The sequence below is a fragment of the Drosophila yakuba genome, chromosome 2R (assembly GCF_016746365.2).
Source record: "Drosophila yakuba strain Tai18E2 chromosome 2R, Prin_Dyak_Tai18E2_2.1, whole genome shotgun sequence".
Classification (NCBI taxonomy): Eukaryota; Metazoa; Arthropoda; class Insecta; order Diptera; family Drosophilidae; genus Drosophila; species Drosophila yakuba.
In genome coordinates, this window is record NC_052528.2 from 7,576,275 (window position 1) to 7,590,007 (window position 13,733).

Below are 13,733 nucleotides of genomic sequence, written 5' to 3' on the forward strand. Positions count from 1 at the left end.
TAAGTATTATTCAACGCTTTACAGTTAAATATATATTACAATTTTCCTTTGACTTTACAGTTGACTCAGAGGATTCCAATTTCACAACTTCACCTAATGGATGAAAGGGGTTGCTTCCTGATTCTTCGGGACGAATTGAGTTTCACGACCTCCCTAATGATTTCTTATAACATGAAATGGTGCATACTTACATATGGACCATTAACAGAAACCCGTAAATCCGAACTTGTGCTGTTTTATATCTGTTACAAGACCGGCATTATGGGAGTCTGTCAATGCAAACAACTGGTTTTTGGCAACAAAATCAATGACAAATCTAAAAAACGAATAATGGCGGAGTAAGGATAAAAGTTCAACTTAAAAAATGATTACGAGGAAATACATAACTTGTAAAGCTAAAGTTGACTGATTGGACGATCCATTTAAGGCCAAACGAATTATAAAAATAATAAGTAATAGTCCAACAATCAATAATTAATCCTAAAACTAAATTAAAACGACCAGTTTAACAAGATAATCATATACAAATAATAATAATAATAAAAAACGGCATAATTATAATCAACTTCAGTTTCAATTTGAATGGCACTGTTGTATTAACTTTACTTGAAGACTAATCTTGTGTATATTTCATTTGACAATCAAATTGAACATATTTCCTTTATAGGCGTTTTTAATATGATTTCTCCGCATTATTTTCCTTCTTGTTTGCCAACATCATTTCAACCCAAAACCGAACCAAAGAAATCCAGATGATCCTTAAAAAACCAAAACCTCCTAGCAAAAAGGACTACACCAAGGACCTTTTTCTCTCTGGCAAATTGAGGTAGTAGGTTGTATAGTAGTAATTACACATCATACTATACAATGTGCTAGCTTTCTTTGCTTGACTACAAGCCGCATTTGATTAAAGAATCCCAATCGAACCGCACCACTTACTCCACTTAATCCCAGCCATACAAAAGTTGGTGGTGCAACAAATTTTGATTGTGGGCAACAAAAAAGTGTTCCGAGCCGGACTTTTGTTCAATTTCATTACGAATGCCTTAAGTATGTAAATGCAACCGGGCATATGTAAATATTGGCATTGGTGACATGTGCAAATGTTTGTATGGCTGATTCCCTGAGACCCTAACTTGTGACTTTTAATACCAGTTTCACAAGTTTTGATCTCCGGTATTGGACGCAAACTTGCTGATGTTAGTAAAAAATAAGGCAAAAAAGAAATTACTTTAAAGGCACGACTATCGGAAGATCAGAAAAGTTTTCCAGAAGGTAAAAGCTCCGAATAAACTATTACAACTGTATAACCTAAGATTCCACTTTCTTCAACAGACATATGCTGTTCTGCTCGTCATTTGTGATTAGATAAGATCTGACCTTATTGCAGAATTACTCTTGGATCGGATGTACTGACCTGTTCATAAGCTGGTGTTCTTAAATAATCTTTATCTAAGAGTGTGTGTGTTAAAAATATATTTGCAATTGCAAAAATTATTCACATTCAAATCATAAATTGACGTAACTTGTTTGGTTACGTAGAGATTTTAAAGTGCAGTTTAGATACTATTTGCCTTTAGTGAAATGAATGAAGTGATCTAGCTTTACAAATATAACAATAGCTTGCATTTCTTAAATACATGCATATTCGATTTTATTTGTAGTTCTTTTGAAATAATTCTTTAAAAACCCCCATATACAGAATAGAAGAGTTATTTTAATAATTTCTTAAAAAAAAACATTTATTGTTAGCCCAATGATTTTGTATATCAAAACTATCACTGAAACCAATTATTTTACTATACATGATAAAAATGTATTTAAACTACAAGCTACTTCTAAGTTATAGAGATACAATGTGAGAAAGATTTGAATAAATCGAAAAAAGTTATGATTTTGATCTAAACAATTTCATTGTCAAGAGAGTACAAAACTTATGTATGTTTATAGGCATTATAATGAATAGGTGATTATGGTTCACTGATGCGTGCACTTGTCCTTGGACTTCTTTTTACGATCTTCACTTGAATTTGATCTTCGAGTACCTTGAATTGGCATGTAAGGCGGCGTGGGACTGGCACATTGATCTGAAATGGAAATATACATCAATATATAGCGATACATTTTACGGAGGGTCTTTGTATACATATATACCGAAATTGCCGGACTTGGAGTACTTCATGTGTGGCGATACGTCTTGGCCACTCTGATGCGAGCTGTCGTGGGATCCGGCTTCTGATCCATAATGCTCGGATCTGTTGTAATCGAATGATATTAAGGTTACTTAAAGCATTAGGCCATTCCATTCCATTTACCCGAAACATGTTTTCAATGATTCTAGTATACCCTTTTACACTGCGAGCAATGGATACAAAACTTTCAACTCACCTGGTCATGGAGTTGTGGTTATGAACTGGTTGCAGTGCCTCCGTCACGTGCAACGAAAGGGGCCTTGGACCTGGCCTACAACTGTCGACGGGCAGTGTGTAGATATCATCTTCTCCCCTAATGGGCACCATGTTCCTCTGTTGTCTCTGCATGGAACTGTGATTGGAGCTCGAGCCCCCGTCTCTGGTCAGGCTGCCATTGGTCAAAGGTCCGGTGTGGGGCCGCTGTTCACGACTACTGTTAAGCACGTCTATGGGATTCGAGTAGGCCTCCACATCGATGTCGGCCTGTGACTGATTGGCATTGCTGGAAAGGCAATCCGGGGGCAGTGGCAGCAGTGGACCGCAGTGGGAATTGGTGCCGCAGAGCAGACTACCGTTTCCATTGGCAGCCTCTGCGGCTTCCTTCTGCTGCGTTTTTCGCAGGCGAGCCTTCTCCTTGGCCCTCTTCGCTTTGGCCTTTTCCTGGAAAGACATGTGGCTTGTTATTGTAATGTCAACTCTACACATAACAATTGAAATTGCAGCAGTTAACTGCATTTATGATTCAAATTCAAATGCATATCGGCAAAAATGTGTATAAAAATGTGTAACTTGAAAATCACAAAATAAAAACCAAAAAGAAAGACAGCTCTGCAGCAAGCCGTAGTTTAAATACCCTTCCGGTAAATACATGCTTATAACGAGTGTTATACACCGAATAACATCAATAGTTGATAGACGGACATGGATTAATCGCCTTGGCTGTCGATACCGATCATGAATATATATACTTTATATGGTCGCAAACTACTGACTGAAATCAATATATTCTCAGCATGGGAATAATGTAAGTTCATAAGCAAGCCAGAAATAAAACAATTTGAGTATTGACATGTGTTTGTTAATGGATAGCTGCAATTTCTAGGATATAATCCTATTATGTAAAATTGAATTTAAACAATTTACCTTTCTGATTCCTAAGTATTTGTACCTACAGGAAAACAGTTTTTTGGAATTCATCTACGTTTTGAGTACCAGTACGGAAATTAAATTTGGAATAAAGAAAGGAAAAAGCTTAAGTTAGTTTAAAAGTAAGTCCGAATTTTACCCTAATATAAAACTAACAATCCTGTGATAAAACTATATATTAAATTTAACAGAATTAGAAATACATAATTTTGTTATCTAAATTAGACTCGTATTAGTCTTCCATTGTAGGTAGATTGTGTGCCTTACCCTATCCTGCAGCATTTTGGCCAGTTCCTTGTCCTGTGCCTCAATGGCCAGCAGGCGATCCCTGTGCTCCTGACGCACACAGTCCTTTGACTCGATGGCCTGCAGACGGCGAGCCAGCAACTAAAAGAAAGGCCAATTTAGTTATCAGGTTATCAGGTGATTCATAGAGAGCAAATACTGTTACCTCATCCTTCTGTTCCTGCTTCAGCTTCTTGCTCATCTCCTGAATCTCCTCCAGCGGCAGTCCGATCTCCCGCAGACTCGCATAGTCGCACGGATCAACGTAGAGTTCAATGTCGTCGGCGTGTTGCTGCATGTGCCTCTCAGCTGCCTTGGCCGATCCGGATCCCGATCCCGATACAGTTCCAGATCCCAATCCAAAATTGCCCACAAGTTGATCGTACTTCTCGGGTGACAATTTCTGAAATTTCGGTTCGGTTCTTAGGAGATTTTCGTGAGAGGGGGAGCGTTGTTTCTGGAGTGGTTCTGCAACTGCATCGACAACGCTGGTCGATGTTGCTGTCGTGCTCGTGGCGGCGATGTTGTATTCGCGAATGCTGTCAGCAACATCGGCGTAGTCTACCAGCTCATCGATGTCAGCCGAATGCGTGGTGTGTGTGGGAGGGTGCTGAGTTATGGATGAAGTGCTGGGCATGTTAGGTATTGAAGATGTGGTGGCATTTGTTGGTGCTCGACGTGCTGGCGATGATGATTGATGTTGCTGCTGCTGCGGCGGCTGCTGTTGCTGCTGCTGCTGCTGTGCATGGTGAAAACGTGAGTGATGTTGCTGCTGCTGCTGTGGCGATGATAGCACATCACTCACCAGCAGCTGATTGTGTGCCTGTGCATTTCTACTGGGAGTGGTGCATGCTGCTGCCGCCCCTGGCAACTCAACAATATTTGGTATAAGCGATAGTCCTACATAGTTGTCTGTTTGTGAGAAGTGTTGCTGCTGCAGCTGCAATGGTTGTTGCTGCTGCTGCTGCTGACTGTGATATCTAGCCTGCTGTGAGGTGCTCGGCTCTGGCTGATGTTGCTGCTGTGTCGACTGTGTCTGCTGTGTCTGCTGCTGCTGTTGCAGGTGTATACTTGCTTTGGCGGGACGGGGCGGCGGGCGACTCTTGTCCCGTGTGGCAGGCGGCGGTACGGGCGGCAAGTTAACATATATTTCCTGCAATCGGGTAAATTACTCGTGGCAAAAGAAATTGGCAAGATATCGAAGGTACCCACCTGCATTTGCTTGGCTATTATCTCGCTCTGCAACAGCTCCTTTTGCTGCTGCTCCTGCAGATCACGCTCCAGTTTGTCAGCTATTTCTTTGGCCACTCGCTTGTCATGCTCCTCCCTGTTGGGAAAAATGGTGATTAGTTCTCTTGAAATTGTGAGAGAGTGCCGCATGACCTCTGCGATTTTTGGTCTTTAAAAATCACTTCTGTTGTTCTTTTAACAATTACTGATTACAAATAAGGTAATTAAGAAACTGCCAACATGTTTTCCAGATTTGAATAATGGAAACTAAAAATTGACTAGGTATGTTATTAATGATAAACGTAAGAAAACTGAAATACTCGCAATAATGATTGTTTCCATTAAATGGTCATGTTGTAAATTTTAAGCACTGAATTGTAATCTTTCCGTTTGTTATTTAGAATATTCAACTTTTATATTTGAATTTTTTTTATAATTTTAAAACTCACTGTTCTGTCAGACGCCTTCTGTAGGCATCGACTCTTCGCTGTGCCTGTTCCTTTTCCTTGATTTGTTCGTGCAGGGCAGTTGGGAAGTCCTCACGAACCACTGCGTTTCTGTACCGATTTCCCTTGTAGAAGTCATTAACTGGGGGTAATGATTTCGTGCATTAGTTTGATGGTTAGCCATTAACTTTATTCAGGTACTTACTCTCTTGGGACTGGAGTTTATAGGCCAAAGCGCCATCCTCACGCACGAGCCACTCCTTGCACACTGCAATGAGGAAATGATAGAAAAAAGAGTTGAGTACCTTGAATCGCCCTTTTTATGACAGACATTACAGTATCTAATAACAAGTGATATTTAATGCTGGAACTATCAGATTACCGACCAAATCTCTAATGAAGCCCTGCAAGATCGTAAAATTCGGTTTGCTCCACTTGATGCCCCGGTAAACGGATGAGTCACCTTCGAAATGCAGTCTTTCGATTCGGGGACAAACTCGGCCTCGAACAAAGGAATTCCATTGAAGATGTAATGCAGCTGGAGTGGGAAAGGTTTCAAGAAGTTGGGGTAGTATTTTGATCGATTAAACCGCCATAGAGCGATCAGGGCTCGTTGATAAGCGAAAGCGTGGTATAAACAGCCTCTTAATTGTGTGTGTAGATTCGGGTTGGGGTTCGCTTGGGGTTATTTATATATGTTTTTGTTACTTTGCTTTTTATTCGAATTCGGTCGTGTACTCATATGCTTGCACAGGGAAAAAATGTATATCAGATGTGCTTTAAATTATACTCTAAAATATTAATCCTATAATTATACCCGTTACTCGTAGAGTAAAAGGGTATACTAGATTCGTTAAAAAGTATGTAACAGGCAGAAGGAAGCGTCAGGATCAATAGCCGATTCGATCTGGCCATGTCCGTCTATCCGTCCGTCTGTCCGTCCGTATGAACGTCGAGATCTCAGGAACTACAAAAGCTAGAAAGTTGAGATTAAGCATACAGACTCCAAAGACATAGAAGCAGCGCAAGTTTGTCGATTCATGTTGCCACGCCCACTCTAACGCCCACAAACCGCCCAAAGCTGCCACGCCCACACTTTTAAAAAATGTTTTGATATTTTTTCATTTTTGTATTGGTTTTGTAAATTTCTATTGATTTACAAAAAAACTTTTTGCCACGCCCACTCTAACGCCCACACACCGCCAAAAACTGTCAGTGTTGAAGACTCTCCTTCGCACTTCCACTAGCTGAGTAACGGGTATCAGATAGTCGGGGAACTCGACTATAGCGTTCTCTCTTGTTTTTTTATAGCACTTTGAATGCTTCCATAAGTTATTTTTAGAAAAACTCTTGTAAAATTGAGAAAACTCCTTAAAATTTAAAACAAGTTAAATTTTCATTTGATCAGATGAACATTTAACATAATAATTATTTAAAACGAAACTAAAATGTTATTGTCTTTGTAAATAGCTTTTAATATATTAAAAAAAAGATTTGTAAATCTTTAAAAGCAAAGATGCCTTTATTAATCATTTATATATTTTTTCCAGTGCATAAATGGACGATCTACGCAATTGGAACCGTCTGGTTTGGTGTTCTTGTCTGCTTCTGACTTGCTGTCATTTATCATTTAATTTAGTTTGGAAGCCTCGACTCTCAGTCACTGTCTGTGAAAAGTGGAAGTGTGGCAAAGTGGGAAAGTTGTTGGTCTGATGCGAGTTAAAGTTGAATTTTCAAGTGCGTCTTGTTATCGAGTTGATAGTTTGTGTTTAGGTAGATATGAAATTTATCTACTGATAGACAATGACAGCAAAGGGGGTTATTTGGAAAAGCTTGAAGTTCAACTATTTCTTTTGAATTTATGAAATATATATTTCACTTTTGACTATTTTAGTATTATACAGCGGCACAACATATAGTGTTTTTTTAGTAGCATGCCCGTGCATATGCATACATACATATATAGAAACCGCTTAGCTATGTAGTTACGGGTATATAGCGCTCTAGTATGACATACCTCACCTCACCTGCTCTTAACTACATCTATTTATAAATACTAGTAAAGTAACAACTTCTTAGCTTCGAAACCATATTTTTATTTGTAACAAACTCTTGCTTACTCACTGTACTCCCATAGTTTGCGGAACTTCCCCCACTTTCAGCTCACTTAGCCTTTTCCTTCAGTCCATCTATTACCACACTTAACTTTCTTATCTGGACACTCCGATCACCCCATGGTGAAACTAATTTAAAGGTTCTTTGGCTTGAAACTGTCAACTGGCAATTAGTTGAACTCTGGCCCTGGATTTCTACGCCATCAGGGCGAGTGCAATTATAACACTCCAGCTGAAAATGAATTATGGTACAGACTTTCAGGGCAGCTAATGCATTTAGAGCCGATTGCACTTAATTAAGCGCAATTCGAAATTTAACTGCACTTGCAGCAGGAGCACAGAAACGATGGCAGAGATAATCAATTTAGTTGTTTGATTTCTGACTGCACATAAGCGCTATATACCCGTAACTACATAGCTAAGCGGATTCTATATATGTATTCATGTGCACGGGCATGCGACTAAAAAAACAATATATGGTGTGCCGCTGCATAAACTGAAATACAAAGTACGTATTTTTTTGCAAGCTCGCGCTTTTCTTGGCCCGCTTGGTGTGCTGAGTGGTTCGGCCTGATTGCTCAGCTCAGGTTGCTTACCCCACCGGCCCCCAAATCCCATTCTCAGCTTTGGCTTGCCACTCCCCAGATCTCTCAACACTATGTTTATGCCATAGCAGAGTGTGGTAATTCGAGACAGTTGCTTGCAATGACTTAAAGAGAGGGTATTCCTTACTCGATACATCAGGAATCTGAATGCAATCTGCCTAACTTGGCAAAAGTGTGTGGATAATCTTTCCTTATATTTTCTAAACCTAGATTGTCCCTTGTGTTATTAGAAGTATATTTTTGTATTTATTGATGTGACATTATTTGCCTCAGTTTTTTAGTGTTAAACGTATGTTTTAAAGGGTATGCAAATCTTCGGTTGTATAAAGCGAGCTTCAGTCTTGCTATTTCATACTTTCAGCATATAACTTACAAAGTCTCGAGTAAGTGCCAGTATGTGTGTATACAATATTCTCGTTGTTCTTACGTCTCTGCACTTTTTCGTTATAATTCCCCGTGCAAGCGCGGCTTTTTATTATGCACAACGGGCAACGGGCAAAATACGAAAACAAATTATACAGAAATACAAAAAAAAATGTGTGTATGAGAATAACACAAAGAAAACCTGTGCTGAAATGAACTTACTGTACTCCATACGGTGGCCGTTGAAAAATGTTTCTTCTTTAAGAGAGAGGAAATGACCGAGTCATTAAAATAGTGCAGCATATAAGTCTAGGAAAGTTATTGCCAGAACCATTTGAATTCGCCAGGTGCCATACACTCACACGACAAATTTAAAATTCTTTCGATTTCCTGTTCCGACACTGACAGCTGACTTATTGTAGCTGTCCATATGGGAGATATGTATAGATTTTTTAGCTGGCCCTGGAACGGGTTTTTACCAAAAACGAAATAAAAACTTTTAACCTCTGCTGCCCCAAAAATTCGCACCACAATGGGTGGTGCAATGTGGGTCAGCAAAAGCATTTTATCGACTTGACCAAAAAAAACGACCTGAGAACGGGTTAGTAAGTCAAGAAATGCATGATTCATGGAGCTTAAGGTTTCTGAAGAATTCTCTCCACGGTCGTGAAAGCAGGTGGTGGGAAGGGGAAGAATTTTCTGAAGAAATCATCTGATTGTAGGTTGATAAGTAACTGTTGATAATGGTAGTTTGTTTGATTTGAAATGAATGATTTAACCACATACATATAAAAATCTTTAAAATAAAATTATTTATTCTAGATAATCATCTTAGTGAAGGTTGATTCAAAACTGTTGATAATGTTCGTTTGTTTGATTGGGAATGAATGATTTTACTACATAAATATAAAATTCTGGGAAATAAAATTATAAAATAATTTATTCTATAAAGATAAGATAATAATATTCCAATATACATATAACTTGTACATATTATTTTTTGTTATTGTTATTTTAATTAATGTGCCATAAATGTTTATCCTGCATCAAACTAAACATTTTTTATGTTAATTATAAATAATGTTTGTTATTATTGGTACATATTATTATTGGTATTTATATTTACTCCCAAAGAACCCCGTTAAATGAGGCCCCTAATTATAAAGGTGCAGAAACAATTGTTTGGCTGCCGCCTCTCCGCAATTTGGTCGAAAGTGCTTGGACTGCAACCTTTACAAATTTGCCTGCCACATTCAATTAACCTTGCTGGCCAGTCCACTTGCAGTTCACAGTGTTTTTGCATGGGGCTCTTGGCACTCGCAGGGCTTCGCCACCTTACTTTGCGGTTGGTTTTCCCCATTTCTCCGATTCATTATTCTTGATTGGCAACCAAGTTCAGATGGCTGAACCGCATGAATGGCCGCCGATCGCGTGAAGAGTTACACAACCCGAGATGGTAATGAATATAAAAGCCTCTGCATATGCATATATTAAGAAAACTATAAACAAGTGAGGAAAGCCAAAATTAGAAAGCAGTTTGACGGGAAAATTTATGAGAGAGCCCCCGAACAAAATCCAGGAAAATATGTGTGTGCGGCGTGGAAAAAAATGCTGTGGACGCTTGACGACTGCAACTGCAACGACTGCAACTGCGGCAGCGAAGACGCGGCGCCGAAAGTGGAAAAACCTGACTCAAGGTTGTTGAACATGCCACTGCCACTGGACGAGAAATGCGGCCTGAAATGTCGACTATTTGAATGTTGCATCTGACAGATACAGATAGGACGCACATATACACATGCGGATACACACCGGCAGTATATTTAGCCAGCCTTACATTGACCTTAGCCCGGGTGCATCATCTCCCGAATTTATTTTATTCAAGTGAACTCACATTTTGGGGTTTAGTTTCGGTTTCCGCTGATTGATTGAATTGCCTCTCAGGCACTCATAAGCCAGGTTATGCATATCCAAAGCAGAAAGGCCAATAATTGTCTATCCAAGAGCGGTGTTGTGGCACAAACCAAATTCCAAATTAGCTTTATTTCTGTTTCATGCTACGATACTTATGAATTAAGCTTTCACTGCTGTCAAAATGAGGAAGTTTGCTTTTAAGTCGGACAGTTTAAAACAGTTTGAAGCATTTAGAGTTTGTTTTATAAGCAGGTTTTAGTTGTTGCTTCATTAATATTTGTAGTTATTTATTTTAACACGTCGCTAAGACCTTGGTAAACATCAATAAACACAAACACTTTGTAAATATTTATTCTTTACATATTGCCAATTCATAACTTTAAACTTGAGAGTCACATTTGCTGATAAGCTATGATAAAGCGGAAATATAGTTATAGTTGATTTCAAATATAGTTACATTGTTTAAGGTTAGCTTTCATTATCATTCATTATCATTATGTTCAAGCATAGTGATTAGAATAACTATTACCAATTATTAGCCCCACTTATGTTGTCAGTAAGAAATCATGCATAAGTTTCTCACAGTAAGAGAGGCAGCAAGTAATCCTCGAAGTAAAGAATTACATTACCTAAGCTTGTTTCTTAAGTACAAGTCCAATTTTTTGCATAGCTAAATTTAGTTATTCATATTTCATTTGTAGCCAAACTCCTTGGAAACTCCATTATTTGGGCTTCTTGAAAAGTTGTTTTGTAGGCCAACGCAAGTCATGACAAAGCGCCATCAAAATGAGAGGAGCAGAGTGAGGTTTGTGTTTCCTTTAAGTGCTATCCCCATAGAAATGTTAAGAGCCAAATCCAAATGGATGAGACCTTCTTCCTGACACTCGCACACCCTGTCATCGTGGCCTGGCAAGTGAATCATTCCTGGCATGCAGCGATAAAAATGTAGGAAAGAAATAAACTGCATTCAGGCGGCTCGTCATGCAACTGCTGCTGTTTCTCTTGCCGTTGGGGCTGCTGCTCCCCGAAACCCCCTTTCTATCTCGGCCCCCTCTTCCCGAAGAAACCCCTTCACTTGTCAGTCAGTTAGGCTGGTTGGCGAAAAAAGGGGAAAAAGAGGCCAGCAGTTGAGTGAGTTTCAGTCGGAGGCACGGCTATTTCAAACCGAGGGCCGACTCTTTGTGGGGGTCTTTTGTCATGCGTGCTTGGGCGCAAATGAAGCGGCTGCAATCCCCTCGGCTAACCGTCAGCTGTTGCCTGCTGCACGCGCTGAATCTTTAAGATACAAATGCTGGGAAACTGCCTTTTTGCATGTCTGCACTGTGGAAAAATCTTAGAAAAACCGGTTGACTATGGAGCTCCCTAAATTACCGCCAGTTTTATGTTAACAGTTAGATACATAATTATTTTTAATAGCATTATTTTTAATTTTGGGTTATACAAAGTTGTATTTAAAGACGTTACACATTGAGAATGAACACTTTTCTAAAATTCCGATTTTATTTGAATTATTATTTATACAGTATCATAATACATTATTTTAAAGTTCGCATTTCAATCTTATTATTAATGAGGAAAGTTACCCTTATTCCCTTATTTAATGGAACAAACAGTTTTTAATTGTGGACTACAGTTTTTTTTTCAGGTGCATTCATTAAATGGAAAGTGCTCGCGGCAATCATTTTTTGCACCTCCAAAAGAAGAAAATGAGTATGTATTTTCCCTTTCTGTGGCGGGGATCGCTCGGCTTCCCCTCAATTGCTCTAAAAGAAACTAAATAAGAGTTCGGTGCTTGTTTATTTTTCAACTGAAATCTCTTCTTCACAGCTTTGTCCGCTTTCGGTCGTTGGTCTGTACTGTGCGGTTTCTTCAGCTGCTGACTGGCAGTCTTTGTTTTTGTTTATCGTCTCATGAAGACTTTCAAAACCGCCCAAAAATGAGGAAACTCGCCAACTTCTAGTGATTGTGACTGAGAGTCGAGAAAGTTTTTTCGGCTCGTGTTTTCTGTGTATTATTTTTTCGTTTTTGAGCAATCTTTTTCATTAGCATAACAACAAATACTATTCACATAGAAGCCAAAGCGATTTGCACAACAGCCATTTCTTTGTCATCGAGCATTTCGTATTCGATTTCAATTAATTGAGCTTATTCAACGAGTTGAATGAGCCAGCTTTTCATGTTGTAACATTTTCCCTATGCAAATGTTTTTATTATTACTTAAGGTCAACTCAGACGCGATAAGGGAAAACGTGCTCAATATGGTTTGTTTACATCTGAATCAACAAAAAAATAGCTTACATTTATGCCCCAAGGCACCAACGAGCGGCACAGAAGAAGTTCTGAGAACTCGAGTGTTTGTTTTTGGCTGATGTCGGCATTCGAAGATATCGGATCGGTGGAATTAATGGAATCTGGATATTGAAATGGGATATGCCATTTTATATTTTCATTTATTATTTATTTTATTCATTTACTTTTTCATTCACATTTACGATAAGTAATATATTTATTATTAATTATTATTTTTATTGTTATTAATTTTATGTAATAAATAGATTATTGTAATATATATCACCCTGGAAAGGGGATATGTATAGTTAAAGATATACCAAGCCAGGAGAAGGAAACGTTGAAGAGGAATTTTAAAAGACCTCAAATTAATCAAATCTATGTGGTGCTCATGCCCCAGCCCAAATTCTTTAGCCCCTTCATCTCAATAGCTCCACTCAAACCCAATCAATTTCCAATTATCCAAGGCCCCGTACGAAATTGTTCATGTTCAACCAATTTCGAAATGGTTTGCTTCGGTTTGGTTCTTAACCCATGCTTACCCTCATTAACATGTCCTGATCGGGGCAGCGCTTCCTTTGGTGGTGCGGCTGCTGTTGTGGTTGTGAAATTATTCATCTCTCTCCTCCTCACGCCTCCCTTCTCTTTCTAACAGGCTCTGGCTGTCTCTTTCGGTGGCTCAAATCGCTATTGAGTATTTGTATCTCGTTCTAAAACAGGTGTTTAAATTGGGTAGCTCAAGGACGCGCCTTCCACTCCAGTGATTTTTAATTTATGGTGGCTTACTTGTTGAAGCGGGCTCGCAAAATAGATACAAAACACGGGGATACAGACCGTGAGTAAACTATTTTTTCATCTAATTGCGTCGCTCTTGGTGCAACTATTTCACTTTCACACTTCCACACGAGAAATAACGCTTATAATTCCACAATTTCCATCAACAACACGCGCGCAACAACGACAGCTGCAGTACAAAATTCGTTTCGATTTAGGTATTTGTATCTCAAAGATACGCGACTAACCGGCGGCCGTCGTTCCACGAAAGCAGCAAAACAGCTCATTCAACAGCGAAAGCCGCTCAGCGAATGGATGTTGTTTGACTTGGCCATCCAGTCCAGCAAACTGGAAGCCACAATAATACTGCAAGCG

The 13,733-nt window shown here is 39.1% G+C and overlaps 1 protein-coding gene and 1 long non-coding RNA gene across 12 annotated transcripts in view; one reads left to right on the forward strand and one right to left on the reverse strand.

The window, feature by feature from the left end:
• The window catches only part of LOC26535782, a 17,723-nt gene extending 15,790 nt beyond the window's left edge, over positions 1 to 1,933 (forward strand). For all 4 annotated transcript variants that reach the window (XR_005560487.2, XR_005560489.2, XR_005560490.2 and 1 more), the window contains 2 exons: positions 61 to 1,275; positions 1,336 to 1,933. This is a non-coding gene — a long non-coding RNA (uncharacterized LOC26535782). The remainder of the gene's footprint in view (positions 1 to 60; positions 1,276 to 1,335) is intronic.
• On the reverse strand, positions 1,725 to 13,682 carry LOC6529580 (basic-leucine zipper transcription factor A). 8 transcript variants are annotated; one of them, XM_039371973.1, is made up of 11 exons: positions 13,371 to 13,682; positions 13,127 to 13,294; positions 5,505 to 5,567; positions 5,303 to 5,441; positions 4,836 to 4,950; positions 3,790 to 4,776; positions 3,606 to 3,725; positions 3,336 to 3,389; positions 2,389 to 2,852; positions 2,147 to 2,255; positions 1,725 to 2,087 (listed from the first exon to the last, which is right to left on the reverse strand). In XM_039371973.1, exons 2-11 carry the CDS (start codon positions 13,200 to 13,202, stop codon positions 1,971 to 1,973), a joined length of 2,244 nt encoding a protein of 747 aa, XP_039227907.1. In that variant the 5' UTR covers positions 13,203 to 13,294; positions 13,371 to 13,682; the 3' UTR covers positions 1,725 to 1,970. The 8 variants fall into 8 exon arrangements, with proteins under 8 accessions (XP_039227907.1, XP_039227910.1, XP_039227909.1 ...); XM_039371976.2 differs by having other exon boundaries at positions 3,790 to 4,026; positions 4,528 to 4,776; positions 13,127 to 13,680; XM_039371975.1 differs by having other exon boundaries at positions 3,790 to 4,026; positions 4,429 to 4,776; positions 13,127 to 13,680.
• Positions 13,683 to 13,733: the final 51 nt, after the last annotated feature.